At 32.3% G+C, this 21,066-nt stretch overlaps 1 protein-coding gene across 7 annotated transcripts in view; it reads left to right on the top strand.

Moving 5' to 3' along the window:
• The first annotated feature begins 6,521 nt into the window (after positions 1-6,521).
• Positions 6,522-21,066, top strand: part of LOC101887915 (serine-rich adhesin for platelets) — a 152,772-nt gene continuing 138,227 nt past the window's right edge. For all 7 annotated transcript variants that reach the window (XM_059130042.1, XM_059130040.1, XM_059130038.1 and 4 more), the window contains exon 1: positions 6,522-7,171. In XM_059130042.1, the coding sequence (XP_058986025.1) occupies positions 6,958-7,171 (214 nt within the window). In that variant the 5' untranslated portion in view covers positions 6,522-6,957. The remainder of the gene's footprint in view (positions 7,172-21,066) is intronic.

Below are 21,066 nucleotides of genomic sequence, written 5' to 3'. Positions count from 1 at the left end.
ATACAATTAATGAAGTGAAAACTAATTTTAAGGATAATGGGTAAAGGATTAAATGGGGATTTTTTTAGAGAATATTTTTTCAAGGACCAAACGACCAAGAAATGAGGATTTTTTAAAGAATATTTTTTCAAGGACCAAGAAACTTGGATTTTTTAAAGAATATTTTTTCAAAGACCAAAAAACGTGGATTTTTTAAAAAATATTTTTTCAAGCACCAAGAAACGTGAATTTTTTAAAAAATATTTTTTCAAGCATCAAGAAACGTGGATTTTTTAAAGAATATTTTTTCAAGGATCAAAAAACGTGGATTTTTTAAAGAATATTTTTTCAAGGATCAAAAAACGTGGATTTTTTAAAAAATATTTTTTCAAGCACCAAGAAACGTGGATTTTTTAAAGAATATTTTTTCAAGGATCAAAAAACGTGGATTTTTTAAGGAATATTTTTTCAAGGACCAAATGACCAAGAAACGTGGATTTTTTAAGGAATATTTTTTCAAGGACTAAAAGACCAAGAAACGTGGATTTTTTAAAGAATATTTTTCGAAGGACCTTCAGCCATGCCAAACGTGTATTTTTTAAAGAATATTTTTTCAGGGACCCTTAGACCAAGAAACGTGGATTTTTTACAGAATATTTTTTCAAGGACCGAAAGACTAAGAAACATGGATTTTTTAAAGAATATTTTTTCAAGGACCAAAAGACCAAGAAACGTGGATTTTTTAAAAAATATTTTTTCAAGGACCCTTAGACCAAGAAACGTGGATTTTTTAAAGAATATTTTTTCAAGGACCCTTAGACCAAGAAACGTGGATTTTTTAAAGAATATTTTTTCAAGGACCCTTAGACCAAGAAACGTGGATTTTTTAAAGAATATTTTTTCAAGGACCCTTAGACCAAGAAACGTGGATTTTTTAAAGAATATTTTTTCAAGGACCCTTAGACCAAGAAACGTGGATTTTTTAAAGAATATTTTTTCAAGGACCCTTAGACCAAGAAACGTGGATTTTTTAAAGAATATTTTTTCAAGGACCAAAAGACCAAGAAACGTGGATTTTTTAAAGAATATTTTTTCAAGGACCAAAAGACCAAGAAACGTGGATTTTTTAAAGAATATTTTTTCAAGGACCAAAAGACCAAGAAACGTGGATTTTTTAAAGAATATTTTTTTTAAGGATCATCAGTTGAGGAAACGTGGATTTTTAAAGAATATTTTTCCAAGGACCATCAGTTGATGAAACGTGGATTTTTTAAAGAATATTTTTCCAAGGACCATCAGTTGATGAAACGTGGATTTTTTAAAGAATATTTTTCCAAGGACAATCAGTTGATGAAACGTGGATTTTTTAAAGAATATTTTTCCAAGGACCATCAGTTGATGAAACGTGGATTTTTTAAAGAATATTTTTCCAAGGACCATCAGTTGATGAAACGTGGATTTTTTAAAGAATATTTTTCCAAGGACCATCAGTTGATGAAACGTGGATTTTTTAAAGAATATTTTTCCAAGGACCATCAGTTGATGAAACGTGGATTTTTTAAAGAATATTTTTCCAAGGACCATCAGTTGATGAAACGTGGATTTTTTAAAGAATATTTTTCCAAGGACCATCAGTTGATGAAACGTGGATTTTTTAAAGAATATTTTTCCAAGGACCATCAGTTGATGAAACGTGGATTTTTTAAAGAATATTTTTCCAAGGACCATCAGTTGATGAAACGTGGATTTTTTAAAGAATATTTTCCAAGGACCATCAGTTGATGAAACGTGGATTTTTTAAAGAATATTTTTCCAAGGACCATCAGTTGATGAAACGTGGATTTTTAAAGAATATTTTTCCAAGGACCATCAGTTGATGAAACGTGGATTTTTTAAAGAATATTTTTCCAAGGACCATCAGTTGATGAAACGTGGATTTTTTAAAGAATATTTTTCCAAGGACCATCAGTTGATGAAACGTGGATTTTTTAAAGAATATTTTTCCAAGGACCATCAGTTGATGAAACGTGGATTTTTTAAAGAATATTTTTCCAAGGACCATCAGTTGATGAAACGTGGATTTTTTAAAGAATATTTTTCCAAGGACCATCAGTTGATGAAACGTGGATTTTTTAAAGAATATTTTTCCAAGGACCATCAGTTGATGAAACGTGGATTTTTTAAAGAATATTTTTCCAAGGACCATCAGTTGATGAAACGTGGATTTTTTAAAGAATATTTTTCCAAGGACCATCAGTTGATGAAACGTGGATTTTTTAAAGAATATTTTTCCAAGGACCATCAGTTGATGAAACGTGGATTTTTTAAAGAATATTTTTCCAAGGACCATCAGTTGATGAAACGTGGATTTTTTAAAGAATATTTTTCCAAGGACCATCAGTTGATGAAACGTGGATTTTTTAAAGAATATTTTTCCAAGGACCATCAGTTGATGAAACGTGGATTTTTTAAAGAATATTTTTCCAAGGACCATCAGTTGATGAAACGTGGATTTTTTAAAGAATATTTTTCCAAGGACCATCAGTTGATGAAACGTGGATTTTTTAAAGAATATTTTTCCAAGGACCATCAGTTGATGAAACGTGGATTTTTTAAAGAATATTTTTCCAAGGACCATCAGTTGATGAAACGTGGATTTTTTAAAGAATATTTTTCCAACGACCATCAGTTGATGAATCGTGGATTTTTTAAAGAATATTTTTTCAAGGACCATCAGTTGATGAAACGTGGATTTTTTAAAGAATATTTTTTTAAGGATCATCAGTTGATGAAACGTGGATTTTTTAAAGAATATTTTTCCAAGGACCATCAGTTGATCAAACGTGGATTTTTTAAAGAATATTTTTCCAAGGACCATCAGTTGATCAAACGTGGATTTTTTAAAGAATATTTTTTCAAGGATCAAAGACCAAGAAATTTGAATTTTTTAAAGAATATCTTTTCAAGGACCAAAAGAACAAGAATCGTGGATTTTTTAAAGAATATTTTTTCAAGCACCCTTAGACCAAGAAACGTGGATTTTTTAAAGAATATCTTTTTCAACAACCAAAAGACCAAGAAACATGGATTTTTTAAAGAATATTATTCCAAGGACCAATAGTTGAAGAAACGTGGATTTTTTAAAGAATATCTTTTTCAACAACCAAAAGACCAAGAAACATGAATTTTTTAAAGAATATTTTTTCAAGTACCAAAATACCAATAATCGTGGATTTTTAAAGAATATTTTTTCAAGGACCAAAAGACCAAGAAACTTGGATTTTTTAAAGAATATTTTTTCAAGGACCCCCAAACCAAGAAACGTGGATTTTTTAAAGAATATTTTTTCAAGGACCAAAATACCAAGAAACGTGGATTTTTTAAAGAATATTTTTTCAAGGACCAAAATACCAAGAAACGTGGATTTTTTAAGGAATATTTTTTCAAGGACCCTTAGACCAAGAAACGTGGATTTTTTAAGGAATATTTTTTCAAGGACCCTTAGACCAAGAAACGTGGATTTTTTACAGAATATTTTTTCAAGGATCAAAAGACCAAGAAACGTGGATTTTTTAAAGAATATTTTTTCAAGGATCAAAAGACCAAGAAACGTGGATTTTTTAAGGAATATTTTTTCAAGGACCCTTAGACCAAGAAACGTGGATTTTTTAAGGAATATTTTTTCAAGGACCCTTAGACCAAGAAACGTGGATTTTTTAAGGAATATTTTTTCAAGGACCCTTAGACCAAGAAACGTGGATTTTTTAAGGAATATTTTTTCAAGGACCCTTAGACCAAGAAACGTGGATTTTTTAAGGAATATTTTTTCAAGGACCCTTAGACCAAGAAACGTGGATTTTTTAAGGAATATTTTTTCAAGGACCCTTAGACCAAGAAACGTGGATTTTTTAAGGAATATTTTTTCAAGGACTAAAAGACCTTGAAGAAATATCCTTTAAAAAAAATCCAAGTTTCTTCACCAGATGGTCCTTGAAAAATTATTCTTTAAAAAATCCACGTTTCTTGGTCTTTTGGTCCTTGAAAAAATATTCTTTAAAAAATCCACGTTTCTTCAACTGTTGGTCCTTGAAAAAATATTCTTTAAAAACTCCACGTTTCTTGGTCTTTTGGTCCTTGAAAAAATATTCTTTAAAAAATCCACGTTTCTTGGTCTTTTGGTCCTTGAAAAAATATTCTTTAAAAAATCCACGTTTCTTGGTCTTTTGGTCCTTGAAAAAATATTCTTTAAAAAATCCACGTTTCTTGGTCTTTTGGTCCTTGAAAAAATATTCTTTAAAAAATCCATGTTTCTTAGTCTTTCGGTCCTTGAAAAAATATTCTTTAAAAAATCCACGTTTCTTGGTCTTTTGGTCCTTGAAAAAATATTCTTTAAAAAATCCACGTTTCTTGGTCTTTTGGTCCTTGAAAAAATATTCTTTAAAAAATCCACGTTTCTTGGTCTTTTGGTCCTTGAAAAAATATTCTTTAAAAAATCCACGTTTCTTGGTCTTTTGGTCCTTGAAAAAATATTCTTTAAAAAATCCACGTTCCTTGGTCTTTTGGTCCTTGAAAAAATATTCTTTAAAAAATCCACGTTTCTTGGTCTTTTGGTCCTTGAAAAAATATTCTTTAAAAAATCCACGTTTCTTGGTCTTTTGGTCCTTGAAAAAATATTCTTTAAAAAATCCAAGTTTCTTCAACAGATGGTCCTTGAAAAAATAATCTTAAAAAATCCATGTTTCTTCAACAGATGGTCCTTGAAAAAATAATCTTTTAAAAAAATCCACGTTCCGTCTTTCTTGGTCTTTTGGTCCTTGAAAAAATATTTTTAAAAAATCCACGTTTCTTGGTCTTTTGGTCCTTGAAAAAATATTCTTTAAAAAATCCAAGTTTCTTGGTCTTTTGGTCCTTGAAAAAATATTCTTTAAAAAATCCACGTTTCTTCAACTGATGGTCCTTGAAAAAATATTCTTTAAAAAATCCACGTTTCTTGGTCTTTTGGTCCTTGAAAAAATATTCTTTAAAAAATCCAAGTTTCTTGGTCTTTTGGTCCTTGAAAAAATATTCTTTAAAAAATCCACATTTCTTGGTCTTTTGGTCCTTGAAAAAATATTCTTTAAAAAATTCACGTTTCTTGGTGTGTTGGTCCTTGAAAAAAATTCTTTAAAAAATCCACGTTTGGTGGTCTTTTGGTCCTTGAAAAAATATTCTTTAAAAAATCCACGTTTGGTGGTCTTTTGGTCCTTGAAAAAATATTCTTTAAAAAATCCACGTTTCTTGGTCTTTTGGTCCTTGAAAAAATATTCTTTAAAAAATCCACGTTTCTTGGTCCTTTGGTCCTTGAAAAAATATTCTTTAAAAGATCGACGTTTCTTCTTCTTTTGGTCCTTGAAAAAAATATTTAAAAGATCCACGTTTCTTGGTCTTTTGGTCCTTGAAAAAATATTCTTTAAAAAATCCACGTTTCTTGGTCCTTGAAAAAATATTCTTTAAAAAATCCACGTTTCTTGGTCCTTGAAAAAATATTCTTTAAAAAATCCACGTTTCTTGGTCCTTGAAAAAATATTCTTTAAAAAATCCACGTTTCTTGGTCCTTGAAAAAATATTCTTTAAAAAATCCACGTTTCTTGGTCCTTGAAAAAATATTCTTTAAAAAATCCACGTTTCTTGGTCCTTGAAAAAATATTCTTTAAAAAATCCACGTTTCTTGGTCCTTTGGTCCTTGAAAAAATATTCTTTAAAAGATCGACGTTTCTTCTTCTTTTGGTCCTTGAAAAAAATATTTAAAAGATCCACGTTTCTTGGTCTTTTGGTCCTTGAAAAAATATTTTTTAAAAATCCACGTTTCTTGGAGTGGCGGTCCTTGAAAAAATGTTCTTTAAAAAATCCACGTTTCTTGGTCCTTGAAAAAATATTCTTTAAAAAATCCACGTTTCTTGGTCCTTGAAAAAATATTCTTTAAAAAAATCCACGCTTCTTGGTCTTTTGGTCCTTGAAAAAATATTATTTAAAAATCCACGTTTCTTGGTCTTTTGGTCCTTGAAAAAATATTCTTTAAAAAATCCACGCTTCTTGGTCTTTTGGTCCTCGAAAAAATATTTTTTAAAAATCCACGTTTCTTGGTCTTTTGGTCCTTGAAAAAATATTCTTTAAAAAATCCACGTTTCTTGGTATTTTGGTCCTTAAAAAAAAATTTTCTTTAAAAAATCCACGTTTCTTGGTCTTTTGGTTGTTGAAAAAATATTCTTTAAAAAATCCACGTTTCTTGGTCTTTTGGTCCTTGAAAAAATATTCTTTAAAAAAATCCAGAATATTTTTTCAAGGACCAAAAGGCCAAGAAACGCGGATTTTTTAAAGAATATTTTTTCAAGGACCTTCAAGACTATGAACGTGTATTTTTAACGAATATTTTTTTCAAGGACCGAAATTATACGAAATTTTAAGCAGCAACCTTCATCTTTGCCATAACAAATTTTGGTGTAGCAACGACTTGGATGTTCAATCATATTATCTCCAATCATTTATTACCTCTCTAATGTAACAGCTCAAAGAAATTCCAAAAAATAAAAAAAATAATCAAAAAAGTTTCCAAATTTTAGCAAAAAAAGAAAAGAAGAAGCACAACATAATCGATCAAATATTTCGTTTACCAAACGACAATTAATCAAATGATTCGAATGAATTATTAAAAATTACTAACCAAAACGAAACAATTCGAAACTTCCTCTCTCAACCTCTTTCTCTGTGAGGCAAGGATAAATCTACTCCGTCGTTCAAAATTCTGTGAATAGACGACAACAAAAAATAATAAAAAAATAAAACAAAAACAAAAAGTGTCATTCAAAATAAAAATAATCTTTTTTGCCGAAATAAATGTCCATGTGTGCATCTGTGTGCATGTGTTCTCCTCGTAAATAATATATCTCCGCGTGTGTGTGTGTGTGTCCATGTGTATGTGCATGTGTGTGCTGCCTCCCAATGATGAATAAAAGCATTGAAAGCCTCATCCAACACGACAGCGGCAACATGTCCTCTGAACGTCAGTCTTCCGAGGATGTACAGGAGTCGACAACCGCCGAGGATGCAGCCTTGGATGGTGACGGCGATTACACCGACGATAATAATTTCGAATCGAATTTGAGACGACGCAAGGGCAAGATAATCTCGTGTGCCAAGGAGACAATTGAGAATGGTAAGTAAATGTTGGGGGTTTGGTGGGGGAAGAAGCCTTTAGGTTTAATTAAGTGATTTAAATAATATTGAAATGATTTAAATAAGGTTTGAAATATTAGCAAAAAAATTTGTTTTTCATAAATTTTGAAATAAATTTTGAATACTTCTTCGAGGAATTTTAGATGGATCTTTCAATGATCTCAAATCGGCCAATTTTTAGGGCAATGCTAATTAATTTCAACACCCCAAAAAACACAAATTCTAAGGGGTTTAATGAAGAATCGAATGGAAAAAGTCTGAAACCGACCAAATTTGAGGAATTTTTGCGGGACTCCAAAACCTTAAAAATTTTTGATTTTTAAGAGACTTGAGGAGAACATCACGATCTCAAAATACTTGAAATTTTAAGGGAATTTAAAAATGGCTCAAATCGACAAATTTAAAAATATTTTAGGAGGATTATAAAAACTTTAAAAGTTGGAATTTTTAATATCTAAAACCGATCAAATTTGTGGAATTTTAGGAGAACTCCAAGACCTTAAAAATATTGGATTTTAGACAGATTTAAGGCTGTATTGGATTTTTGAATTTTTTTATGAAGCGCCAAATCGACCTATAGACGCAGATTTTCTATAAAGAATTTTAGGAGGTTTAAATCGATCAATTTTTTAGAGTTTTATGAGGATTTTAGGACTAAAAAATTTAGACTTTTAGGAGATTTTATGACTCTATTTGACCAATAGATTTAGTTTTTTTAGCGATTCCCGAAAGTCTTAAATTGGCCAATTTTGAAGAATTTTAGAAGGATTCCAAGACCTTAATTTTCAGCGCTTTTCAAGGGTTTAAAAAAATCGACCAATTTTATGGCATTTTTGGAAGACTTGAAACCTCCCTAAAAATAATGGATTTGAAGGAATTCTTGAAGAACTTAAATCGACCAATATTCGTGGATTTTTAGGAGATTTTTTGGGTGTTAAATCGCCCCTTTGACACTAATTTTTAGCAGATCTCAAATGGACTAATTTTGGAAATATTTTTGGTGGATTCCCTAAAAAAATTGGAATTTGAATAGATTTTAGGTGGCGTCAGTTCGACCAATATTCATGGATTCTTGGTGGATTATCAGGATTCGGAGTCTTAAAAAACGTGAATTCTTCGGAGATTTTATGACTCTATTCGACCAATAAATTTAGTTTTTTTAGAGATTCTTGAATGTCTCAAATCAATTAATTTTGAAGAATTTCAGGAGGATTCCAAGACCTCAATGAGCGTCGTTTGTAAAGAAATTCTAAAGTCGAACAATTTTATGGAATTTTCGGGAGACTTGGAACCTCCCTAAAAATCATGGATTTAAAGGAATTTTTGATGGACTTAAGTCGAACAATAATCGTGGATTTTTAAGAGATTTTTCTAGGTGTTAAATCGACCTATAGACACCATTTTTAGCAGATCTCAAATGGAATAATTTGGGGATTTTTCGGTGAATTCCAAGAATCGAAAAAAACCTGGAATTTGAGATTTCAAGAATTCCACCAATATTCATGGATTTTTTTTCGGAAATCGAACACAAATTTTAAAGAATTACAAAAAAAATCCCAAGACCCCGAATTTTCAATAGATTTTATGGGGAGTCACAATGGCAAATACACCTGCATTTTTGAAGGGATTTTGCTGGAGTAAATTCATTCAATGTTAAGGAATTTTAGCAGGACTGCGAGACCCCAAATTGCTTTGATTTTTTTATAGATTTTTTTTATCGACAGTAACTTTTGTGTGGCTTTCAAACCTCAAAAACAAAAAGATTTTTTTCAACTCGACCAACCGACTTAGATTTTTTGGTGATATTTGAAGGTCTGAAATCGACCGATTCTGTGAAACTTTATGGAGGATTCAAATCGACCAATAGATTCAGTTTTTAAGCGATATCCGGAGAAGGTCCCACATCAATTAACTTTTAGGAATTCGGAGAAAACTATAGGACCTCAGAATCTATGATTTATGGAAGTTTCCATAAGGAATCAAATCCAAAAATGGTGATTTTTTAGGAAATTTAGGAGGACTCAAATCGATAAAACCATAAAATTTTTTGGGGAATTTTTGGAGAACTTCTAGATCTTCAATTCGACCAGGAGATGTCTATTTTTTAGGGATTGTAAGATGTCATGAATCGACCAATTTCAAGGAATTTTTGCAGGACTCTAAGACCCAGAATTGTTTGGATTTTTGCAATATTTTATGATGAGTTACATCGACCAATTGACTTAGATTTTTGGGTGATATTTGAAGGGTTCAAACCGACCATTTTTTGTGGTACTTTATGACGCGTCTGAGAACTCAAAAAACTTAGATTTTCAGGAGGTTTTTCAATAAGTCAAATCGACCAATTAACATAGTTTTTAAAGGATTTCCGGAGGAATCAAATCGACCCAAATTTAGGGATTTTAAGAGGACTCCAGTACCTCAAAAGCCATGATGTATGGGAGCTTTTATAAGGAGTAAAAGCGAGGTTCCCAATTGATCAATTTTGAAGAACTTTGCAACTGCTTGATAACCACAATTAATGTGTATTTTTTGAAGAAGTTTTAGAGGACTTGGAGATCATCAATTCGACCAACAAGCATGTAGTTTATTAGGGATTTTAGAAGGTTTCAGATCAACCAGTTTCGAGGACTTTTTAGTCCCCTTAACCTCAAAAGCTTGGACATTAACATATTTTGTTGGGATGGTTAGTTTTTAAGGAAATTTTTGGGAGGACTCAAACCGGACATTTTTAAGGAATTTAAAAAAATCAAGATCCTAAAAATTTAAAATTTTAAGATCGAATAATTTAAGTAAAATTCCAAGAGGCAGAAAACTTCCATTCTAAGAGATTTCAGGATGATTCCAAGAGAACAATATGCCTTATCTTAAAAATCAGGTGTAAAATACCAACCAATAGACACGGACTTTTTTTATAGATGTTAAGAGGTCTTATATCGACCAATTTCGTGGAATTTTAGGTGGGTTCAAAAGCTCCAAAAAACATGGTTTAATAAACGATTTTAGGTTGGACTAAGAATTTTTAGAGGTTTGAAATCGATCAAAAATTTGTGATGCATTTTTAGGAGGTTAGTAATCGATCAAATTATTAACAAATCTTATATTTTATTTAAAATCCACGTTTCCTGGCCTTTTTGGCTACTTCATTTTTTCTTTAAAAATCCACGTTTCTTGTCCTTCATTGGACCTCCAAAAATTCTTTAAAAAATCCACGTTTCTTGTCCTTCATTGGACCTCCAAAAATTCTTTAAAAAATCCACGTTTATTTATTGTCCTTCATTGGACCTCCAAAAATTCTTTAAAAAATCCACGTTTCTTGTCCTTCATTGGACCTCCAAAAATTCTTTAAAAAATCCACGTTTATTTATTGTCCTTCATTGGACCTCCAAAAATTCTTTAAAAAATCCACGTTTCTTGTCCTTCATTGGACCTCCAAAATTTCTTTAAAAAATCCACGTTTCCTGGCCTCTTTGGCTACTCCAAAAATTCTTTAAAAAATCCATGTTTCCTGACCTCTTTGGCTACTCCAAAAATTCTTTAAAAAATCCACGTTTCCTGGCCTCTTTGGCTACTCCAAAAATTCTTTAAAAATCCACGTTTCTTGGTCTCCTTGGCTACTCCAAAAATTCTTTAAAAATCCACGTTTCTTGGTCTCCTTGGCTACTCCAAAAATTCTTTAAAAAATCCACGTTTTTTAACTTCATGGGACCTCCGAAAATTCTTTAAAAAATCCACGTTTTTTAACTTCATGGGACCTCCGAAAATTCTTTAAAAAATCCACGTTTTTTAACTTTATGGGACCTTCAAATATTCTTTAAAAAATCCACGTTTTTTAACTTTATGGGACCTCCAAAAATTCTTTAAAAAATCCTCGTTTATTGTCCTTTTTGGTTACTCCATAAATTCTTTAAAAAATCCACGTTTATTGTCCTTTTTGGGACCTCCAATTTTTTTTTTAAATCCACGTTTATTGTCCTTTTTGGGACCTCCAAAAATTCTTTAAAAAAATCCTCGTTTATTGTCCATTTTGGGTTCCTCAAAATTTTTTTAAAAAATCCACGTTTATTGTCCTTTTTGGCTACTCCAAAAATTCTTTAAAAAATCCACGTTTTTCAACTTTATGGGACCTCCAAAAATTCTTTAAAAAATCCACGTTTCTTGTCCTTTTTGAGACCTCCAAAAATTCTTTAAAAAATCCACATTTATTGTCCTTTTGGAGACCTCCAAAAATTCTTTAAAAAATCCAAGTTTGTTTTCATTTTTGGGACCTCCAAAAATTCTTTGAAAAATCCACGTCTCTTCTCCTTTTTGTGACCTTCAAAAATTCTTTAAAACATCCACGTTTCTTGTCCTTTTTGGTTCCTCCAAAAATTCTTTAAAAAATCCTCGTTTCCTGGACTTTTTGGTTCCCCCAAAAAATCTTTTAAAAATCCACGTTTATTGTCCTTTTTGGGACCTCCAAAAATTCTTTAAAAAATCCTCGTTTCCTGGACTTTTTGGTTCCCCCAAAAATTCTTTAAAAAATTCACGTTTATTGTCCTTTTTGGGACCTCCAAAAATTCTTTAAAAAAAATCCACGTTTCTTGTCCTTTTTGTGACCTCCAAAAATTCTTTAAAAAATCCACGTTTATTGACCTTCTTTAGTCTCCCAAAAATTCTTTAAAAAATCCACATTTATTGTCCTCCTAGGGATCCCCAAAAATTCTTTAAAAAATTCATGTTTATTGTCATTTTTGGGACCTCAAAATTTTTTTAACAAATCCAGGTTTATTGTTCTTGTTGGGACCTCCAAAAAAATATTTCAAATATCCAAGTTTTTTGCTTCCCAGGAATATTAAAAATTCCACTTTGTGGCCCCTGAAATTCCATAAATATCCACTTTTGCTTAAAATTCATTTTTCTCTCCCACTCTCTCCCACCCCCCCCATAATTTGCATTATTTTACGCACTCATATCATCGTTTCGTCGTTGTTGTTGCTATTTGGCCCACAAGTGTCCCATTGAATTATGTATTCTTTAAAGGCGATTGCATATGTGTTACTGTGAGTATGGAAATCACTCTCTCTCTCTCTCTCACTCACACACTTATCTCATTTAAGCTGCAATGCCTCCTCTAAAGAGGATTTATATGAGTTTGTGGGTTAAATATTGAAAGGCTGTTTTCCATTTTATGTGTCTGTCTGGCCCAAAAGGCAGCCTTCTTGGTTATATTCTTCATCAATGTCTTCTCTTCCTCTTCTTCTGCTTCGGTTTCCTGCCAAGTTAGTCGGTGTAATTTTCGGGCATTAAAACTGAGCGTGTGTGTGTGTGTGTGAAGAATATCTTTCAAGGGATTTTTTTTGTTTGTTTGCTCCGCTTGCATGAATTACAGCTGTGCTACTGGTTGGTTGTTGGTTTTTGTTTACCCTACATTTTTTTGTTGGAGGAGCTCCTTAGCTTCCACTCTCTCTCTGTCTTCCCCTTCTCTCTAACATAGCTCTTATCTCTAAGAAGACCTTCTTTATATCCATCACTCAAAAAAAAATTCAAATACTTCTTCAGCACTTTAAAGACAAATTGTTGAAGTATTTCCTTGGAAGCCTTAAGGGCCACTCCAAGGATATGAGGGTAAGAAGGGGAGAGGTAAAGTTTGTTCCCCTTCAGCGAATGGATCTTTGCCCCTCTCATGTTTTCCATACGAAAGGTTATGTTTCTTACTTTTGAATGTAAGAGGTAGAGAGGGGTATCTTCAAGAAAGAAAATCGCAACAACAATTTTTGTTGTATTTTTGGGAAATTTTAACACGCAAATGAAATTGATTGAAATTACATAAACACTGTGCAATGGGAAATATATGAGATTTCCAAATAAACTACACTACTTCTACACGCACACATAAACAAGTCTATCTCGACGGGGGGAGGGGAGGAAAAGGTTAACCAAATGACGTGCTAAAAAAATTGGAAAACACAAAACTAAGTTTTGGGAGGAATCCGAAAAAAGGTGTGGTGAAGTTATCGAAATAAAGTTCTAAATGTCAGTCTGCAACCCCTCTTGCCAAACCACACAACACTAACATAGGGGTTGAGTATTTCATCTGTGAACACATTGAGGTTAGGTTAATCATTCAATTTCAAACAAAAATTGGAATTGAGCTGTAAGTCGTAATTTTGGAGGTCCCAAAAAGGACAATAAATATGGATTTTTTACAAAATATTTGAGGGACCCAAAAGGGACAACAAACGTGGATTTTTTAAAGAATTTTTGGAGATCCCAAAAAGGACAATAAACGTGGATTTTTTAAAGAATTTTTGGAGATCCCAAAAAGGACAATAAAGGTGGAGTTTTTAAAGAATTTGTGGAGTAGCCAAAAAAGGCAATAAATGTGGATTTTTTAAAGATTTTTTGGAGGTCCCAAAAAGGACAATAAACGTCGATTTTTTAAAAAAATTTTTGAGTGACCCACGAAGGACAATAAACGTGGATTTTTTAAAGATTTTTTGAGGGACCCAAAAAGGACAATAAATGTGAATTTTTTGAAGAATTTTTGGAGGTCCCAAAAAGGACAATAAACGTGGATTTTTTCAAAGAATTTTTGGAGGTGCCAAAAAGGACAATAAACGTGGATTTTTAAATAATTCTTTAAGGTCCCAGAATGGATAGTAAACGTGGATTTTTTAAAGAATTTTTGGAGGTCCCAAGAAGGGGAATAAACCTGGATTTTTTAAAGAATTTTTGGAGGTCCCAAAAAGGACAATAAACTTGGATTTTTTAAAGAATTTTTTGAGGGACCCAAGAAGGGCAATAAACGTGGATTTTTTAAAGAATTTTTGGAGGTCCCAAAAAGGACAATAAACGTGGATTTTTTAAAGAATTTTTGGAGGTCCCAAAAAGCACAAGAAACGTGGATTTTTTAAAGAATTTTTGTATGTCCCTAGAAGGACAATAAACGTGGATTTTTAAAGATTTTTTGGAGATCCCAAATAGGACAAGAAACGTGGATTTTTTAAAGAATTTTTGGAGATGCCAAAAAGGACAAGAAACGTGGATTTTTTCAAGAATTTTCGGAGGTCCCAAAAAGGACATGAAACGTGGATTTTTTAAAGAAATTTTGGAGGTCCTAAAAAGGACAATAAACGTGGATTTTTTAAAGAATTTTTGGAGGTCCCAAAAAGGACGTGGATTTTTTAAAGAATTTTTGGAGGTCCCAAAAAGGACAATAAACGTGGATTTTTTAAAGAATTTTTAGAGGTCCCAAAATGGACAATAAACGTGAATTTTTTAAACATTTTTGGAGGTCCCAAAAAGCCCAAGAAACGTGGATTTTTTAAAGAATTTTTGGAGGTCCCAAAATGGACAATAAACGTGAATTTTTTAAACATTTTTGGAGGTCCCAAAAAGCCCAAGAAACGTGGATTTTTTAAGAATTTTTGAAGGTCCTAAAAACGACAATAAGCGTGGAATTTTTAAAGAGTTTTTGGAGGTCCCAAAAAGCCCAAGAAACGTGGATTTTTTAAGAATTTTTGCAGGATCCAATGAGGATAATAAACGGGGATTTTTTTAAGTAACCAAAGAGGCCAAGAATTTGGGAGTTTTTAAAGAATTTTTGGAGACAACAAAATTTTTGGAGGTCAAAAAAAGCCCAAAAACGTAGATTTTTTAAAGAATTTTTGGAGACAACAAAATTTTTGGAGGTCACAAAAAGCCCAAAAACGTAGATTTTTTAAAGAATTTTTGGAGGTCCAAAAAAGGACAAGAAACGTGGATTTTTTAAAGAATTTTTTGAGGTCCCAAAAAGGACAAGAAACGTGGATTTTTTTAAGAAATATTTGGAGGTCCCAAAAAGGACAAGAAACGTGAATTTTTTAAAGAATTTTTGGATGTCCCAAAAAAGACAAGAAACGTGGATTTTTTAAAGAATTTTTTGAGGTCCCAAAAAGGACAAGAAACGTGGATTTTTTTAAGAAATATTTGGAGGTCCCAAAAAGGACAAGAAACGTGAATTTTTTAAAGAATTTTTGGATGTCCCAAAAAAGACAAGAAACGTGGATTTTTTAAAGAATTTTTGGAGTTTTGGACAATCATTTTTGAAGGTCCTAGAAGAAATGATGATTTTTAAGCTACTTTTTTTAGTATTTTCCAAAAGTTCGAGGAAAAAACCAATTGATTCTCATATTTTTTTTTGAATTCTACGAGAATATATAACCTGCAACAAATCCTTCCTCCATCGAATCCCTTGATCCCCATTCACATCCATGAATAATTCATTGTCTCTGTCAACCTCAAAACAATTTCTCAAAACTTCTGACAATGCATTCATATTGTTGCCATTATCCTGCTGCAAGTAATATTCCAACAAATCATTTTCCTTTATTTTCCCCAACAACAACAACAACAGTATCAAAAAGACACAAGTTGTCATGAAACAAATGGATAATCGTTTTCCATAACAAAAATGACAATGTCAAACAATTGCAGTTATCTAGTTTTTGTTACAACTGATGCTCCGTCCGGTTTGAGGTCAAAGCAGTGGAGGAGAATAGTAGCTATTTCGAAAGAGGAGATAATGATGATGACGACGACGATGACTGATAAGGAAGGATGCGACAATGGCAAAGTTAGAATTAAATGAAAAAATGAGAAAAATTGCGTTGCGAGTAATGGAGGTAATTAATTGCGCTCAGAAGTTAAGGTTGGAAGTTGTCGAGGGGAATACTGAGGGCAAGGAGTTATTACAAAGAAATATTAATGACCTTTTCAAATATTCTTTAAAAAATCCAGGTTTCTTGTCATTTTTGGGACCTCCAAAAATTCTTAGAAAAATGCACGTTTATTGTCCTTTTTGGGACCTCCAAAAATTTCTTAAAAAAACCACATTTATTGTCCCTTTTGAGACCCCCAAAAAAATATTTAAAAAATCCACGTTTATTGTCCTCTTTGTGACTCTCAAAGATTCTTTAAAAAATCCATGTCTATTGTCCCTTTTGGCTACTCCAAAAATTCTTTAAAAAATCCACGTTTATTTTGGGACCTCCAAAAATTCTTAAAAAAATCCACGTTTATTTTGCTTTTTGGGACCTCCAAAAATTCTTTAAAAAATCCACGTTTATTTTGCTTTTTGGGACCTCCAAAAATTCTTTAAAAAATCCACGTTTCTTGTCATTCTTGGGACCTCCAAAAATTCTTTAAAAAATCCACGTTTATTTTGCTTTTTGGGACCTCCAAAAATTCTTTAAAAAATCCACGTTTATTGTCATTTTTGGGACCTCCAAAAATTCTTTAAAAAATCCACGTCCTTTTTGGGACCTCCAAAAATAATTTAAAAAATCCACGTCCTTTTTGGGACCTCCAAAAATTCTTTAAAAAATCCACGTTTCTTGTCCTTTTTGTGACCTCCGAAATTCTTTAAAAAATCCACGTTTCTTGTAATTTTTGTGATCTCCAAAAATTCTTTAAAAAATCCACGCTTCTTGTCCTTTTTGTGATCTCCAAAAATTCTTTAAAAAATCCACGTTTTATGGCCTCTTTGGCTACTCCAAAAATTCTTTAAAAAATCCACGTTTATTGTCCTTTCTGGGACCTCCAAAATTCTTTAAAAAATCCACGTTTGTTGTCCTTTTTGTGATCTCCAAAAATTCTTTAAAAAATCCACGTTTTATGGCCTCTTTGGCTACTCCAAAAATTCTTTAAAAAATCCACGTTTATTGTCCTTTCTGGGACCTCCAAAATTCTTTAAAAAATCCACGTTTGTTGTCCTTTTTGTGATCTCCAAAAATTCTTTAAAAAATCCACGTTTCTTGGGATCTTTGGCTACTCCAAAAATTCTTAAAAAAATTCACGTTTCTTGGGATCTTTGGCTACTCCAAAAATTCTTTAAAAAATCCACGTTTTATGGTCTCTTTGGCTACTCCAAAAATTCTTTAAAAAATCCACGTTTTATGGCCTCTTTGGCTACTCCAAAAAATCTTTAAAAAATCCACGTTTTATGGCCATTTTGGCTACTCCAAAAAATCTTTTAAAAATCCACGTTTTATGGCCTTTTTGGCTACTCCAAAAATCTTTAAAAAACCCACGTTTATTTTGCTTTTTGGGACCTCCAAAAATTCATTAAAAAATCCACGTTTTATGGCCTTTTTGGCTACTCCAAAAATTCTTTGAAAAATCCACGTTTTATGGCCTCTTTGGCTATTCCAAAAATTCTTTAAAAAATCCACGTTTTATGGCCTTTTTGGTACCTCCAAAAATTCTTTAAAAAATCCACGTTTATTGTCCTTCGTGGGTCTGTCCAAAATTCTTTAACAAATCCAAGTTTATTGTCCTTTTTGGTACCTCCAAAAATTCTTTAAAAAATCCACGTTAATTTTCCTTTTAGGGACCTCCAAAAATTCTTTAAAAAAACGCGTTTATTGTCTTCTTTGGGGCCTCCAAAAATTCCTTAAAGAATCCACGTTTCTTGGCCGAAAATCCTTATAACATCTATTTTTCTGGACTAGGTGACGTATGACCAATTTTCTCTCCCTGCAATAACTGTCATACGCCCCATGCTACCAGCTGACCTTAATAATTAATATTACTCATACGCCAAGTGGCAGCTAATGTCTGGTTCAACCATAAAATGTTATTAACAAGTGGCATTATTAAAACCAACCAGGTGGGTGGGGCAGGGCTTGGGGGCAATGGAAATAACAGCTCCGATCTAAAATAGAAACATTTGTAATTGACAACACAAAGGAAAACATGTGGCGTGGAAAATGAGCAGCAGAGGAAGAAAAAAACAGGCTCCAACAGGGATATAAATTATACACTTTAGTGATTGCAAAGAAGACGAAGAAGATAGGAGTTGGATAAAAATTGGATAAAAAAACAGGGGGGATTGTCATGAAAATAAAAATATAAGTTCCTTTTTTCACAGAAGTTGAAATTTAATGAAAATATCTTTTAAAGAGCCTTAGCGATTGGCGAAAGAAAAAATTTTGAGAAAAAAATTTTAAATACCTTTCTATGGTGCCTGAAGATCCATGATTGGTAGAATATCTTTAAAACTTTCAAAATCATCGATTTTATTTGGACGTATTCAAAATGCCTTAAGGAAACCACGTTTCAAGTCCTTTGAATCATTCTCTAAAAATGCTTGAATAATTCAGTTTCCTGGTTCCTTAGAAAATCCGCAAAATGAATTTTTTAAATATTTTTTGGAGTAGCCAAAAAGCCCAAGAATCGCGGATTTTTTAACGATTTTTTCGAGTAGCCAAAAAGCTGATGAAACGTGGATTTTTTAAAAAAATTTTTGAAGGTCCCAGGAAGGACAATAAACATTGATTTTTTAAAGAATTTTTGGAGGTCCCAAAAAGGACCATAAACTTGGATTTTTTTTAAAGAATTTTTGGAAGGAAGTTCTCAAATTTCTTTAAAAACCTGCCTTTGAAAGATCTCCCAAAATCCTGAGAAAGAATATTTTTCCTCTTCGAAAGGTCGTCCGGATTCCTTGAAAAAAAAAAAAAAAAAAAAAGATTTTTGGTAGAAAACAAAAATGTTTTAATTTTCCGTATTCCTAGTCCCCTTAAATATTTTCTCCTCATAGGGTCCTCTTCAATTTTTCCCCTCTAAAAAATAAACAAATCTCCAAATCCAACCCCCTTTGGCGTATGAGTAACATTAATTAGCCCCACCAGCCCGGTGGCGTATGATTGATTTTTAATTGGCTACAAAATAAATAACTCAAACACACAATTCGAGCATACTTTCAGGCGCCCAATTACGTTGTCACTACTGGCTAATGCGGTGCGCATTATCACAAATGGATATCACCCACCATTCGAATTGTATCTAAAGTAAATATATGTGGTAGCATGACACAAATTATTATTTTGACTAATCGAGGAGCTTCCCCAATTATTGTCACACACAACTACAACAACAAAAGAAGCGGAGGACGGGCTCCTAAACAACTAGCCATAAAGGGGACAGACAAAAAATTGATTGGCAGTTGTTCATCGAATAACTGAGTAAACAATTTATTTGAGGAATGTTATTAAATTTGGGGGGGGGACCCAGAGAACAATGCATTTTTTATGGAGAAGGAGGGAGGGGTATGGAGGTGTTTACAATAGTTGGCTACCTCCCCGTTGGGCTATTAAAAATTAAACATTATTTTTTTGTAGATGGAGGAAAGACAAAGTACTCTTGACATTTTTGGGTGGCTTCCAAATGACATTTTTGGTTTGAAAGTCCTTCAGAAAATCCTTAAAGTAACCACATTTCATGTCCTCTTGGAGATACTCAAAAATTCTCAAAATAAACCATGTTTCCAGTTGATCTGAAGATCATTCAAAAAAATTCCTCAAACAAAGCACGTCCCTACAGGTCCTTCAAGAGTCCTTTTCCTACGTTTCCTTGTCTTACAAATAAAACCTTTTTGGTCCTTTTTGGATCCTCTAAAATTTCTTAAAAAAATTCTTTAAAAAATCCAAATCCAAATCTCAAACTTTTTGGCTACTCCAAAAAATCTTTAAAGAAATCCCCATTTCTTGGCCTTTTTGGCTACTCCGAAAATTCTTTAAAAATCCACGTTTCTTGGCTTCTTTGGCTACTCCAAAAATTCTTTAAAAATCCACGTTTCTTGGCTTCTTTGGCTACTCCAAAAATTCTTTAAAAAATTCCACGTTTCTAGGGCTCTTTGGCTACTCCAAAAATTCTTTAAAAAATCCACGTTTTATGGCCTCTTTGGCTACTCTAAAAATTCTTTAAAAAATACGCATTTATTGTCCTTTGTGGGAGCTTCATAAATTCTTTAAAAAATCCACGTTTCTTGGCCTCTTTGGCTACTCCAAAAATTCTTTAAAAAATTCACTTTCTTGAGTTCTTTGGCTACTCCAAAAATGTTTATTGCTCTTTTTGAGACCTCCAAAAATTCTTTAAAAAATCCACGTTTATTGCTCTTTTTGAGACCTCCAAAAATTCTTTAAAAAATCCACGTTTCTTGGCCTCTTTGGCTACTCCAAAAATTCTTTAAAAATCCACGTTTCTTGGGCTCTTTGGCTACTCCAAAAATTCTTTAAAAAATCCACGTTTCTTGGGCTCTTTGGCTACTCCAAAAATTCTTTAAAAAATCCACGTTTCTTGGCCTCTTTGGCTACTTCAAAAATTCTTTAAAAAATCCCCATTTCTTGGCATCTTTGGCTACTCCAAAAATTCTTTAAAAAATCCACGTTTCTTGGCCTCTTTGGCTTCTCCAAAAATTCTTTGAAAATTCACGTTTCTTGGCCTCTTTGGCTACTCGAAAAATTCTTTAAAAAATCAACGTTTCTTGGCCTTTTTGGGGCCTCTAAAAATTCTTTAAAAAATCCAAGTTTCTTGGCCTCTTTGGCTACTTCAAAAATTCTTTAAAAAATCCACGTTTCTTGGCCTCTTTGGCTACTTCAAAAATTCTTTAAAAAATCCACGTTTCTTGGCCTCTTTGGCTACTTCAAAAATTCTTTAAAAAATCCACGTTTCTTGGCCTCTTTGGCTACTTCAAAAATTCTTTAAAAAATCCACGTTTCTTGGCCTCTTTGGCTACTTCAAAAATTCTTTAAAAAATCCACGTTTCTTGGGAAATTTGGCTACTCCAAAAATTCTTAAAAAAATCCACGTTTATTGCTCTTTTTGAGACCTCCAAAAATTCTTTAAAAAATCCAAGTTTCTTGTCCTTTTTGGGACCTCCAAAAAATTTTTAAAAAATCCAAGTTTCTTGTCCTTTTTGGGATCTCCAAAAATTCTTTAAAAAATCCACGTTTCTTTGGCTTTTTGGGACCTCCAAAAATTCCTTAAAAAATCCACGTTTCTTTGGCTTTTTGGGACCTCCAAAAATTCCTTAAAAAATCCACGTTTCTTGGGCTTTTTGGGACCTCCAAAAAT

The sequence above is a fragment of the Musca domestica genome, unplaced genomic scaffold (assembly GCF_030504385.1).
Source record: "Musca domestica strain aabys unplaced genomic scaffold, Musca_domestica.polishedcontigs.V.1.1 7, whole genome shotgun sequence".
Lineage (NCBI taxonomy): Eukaryota > Metazoa > Arthropoda > Insecta > Diptera > Muscidae > Musca > Musca domestica.
Note: the sequence above shows the minus strand (reverse complement) of the source record. Positions and strands in the feature narration are given on the sequence as shown.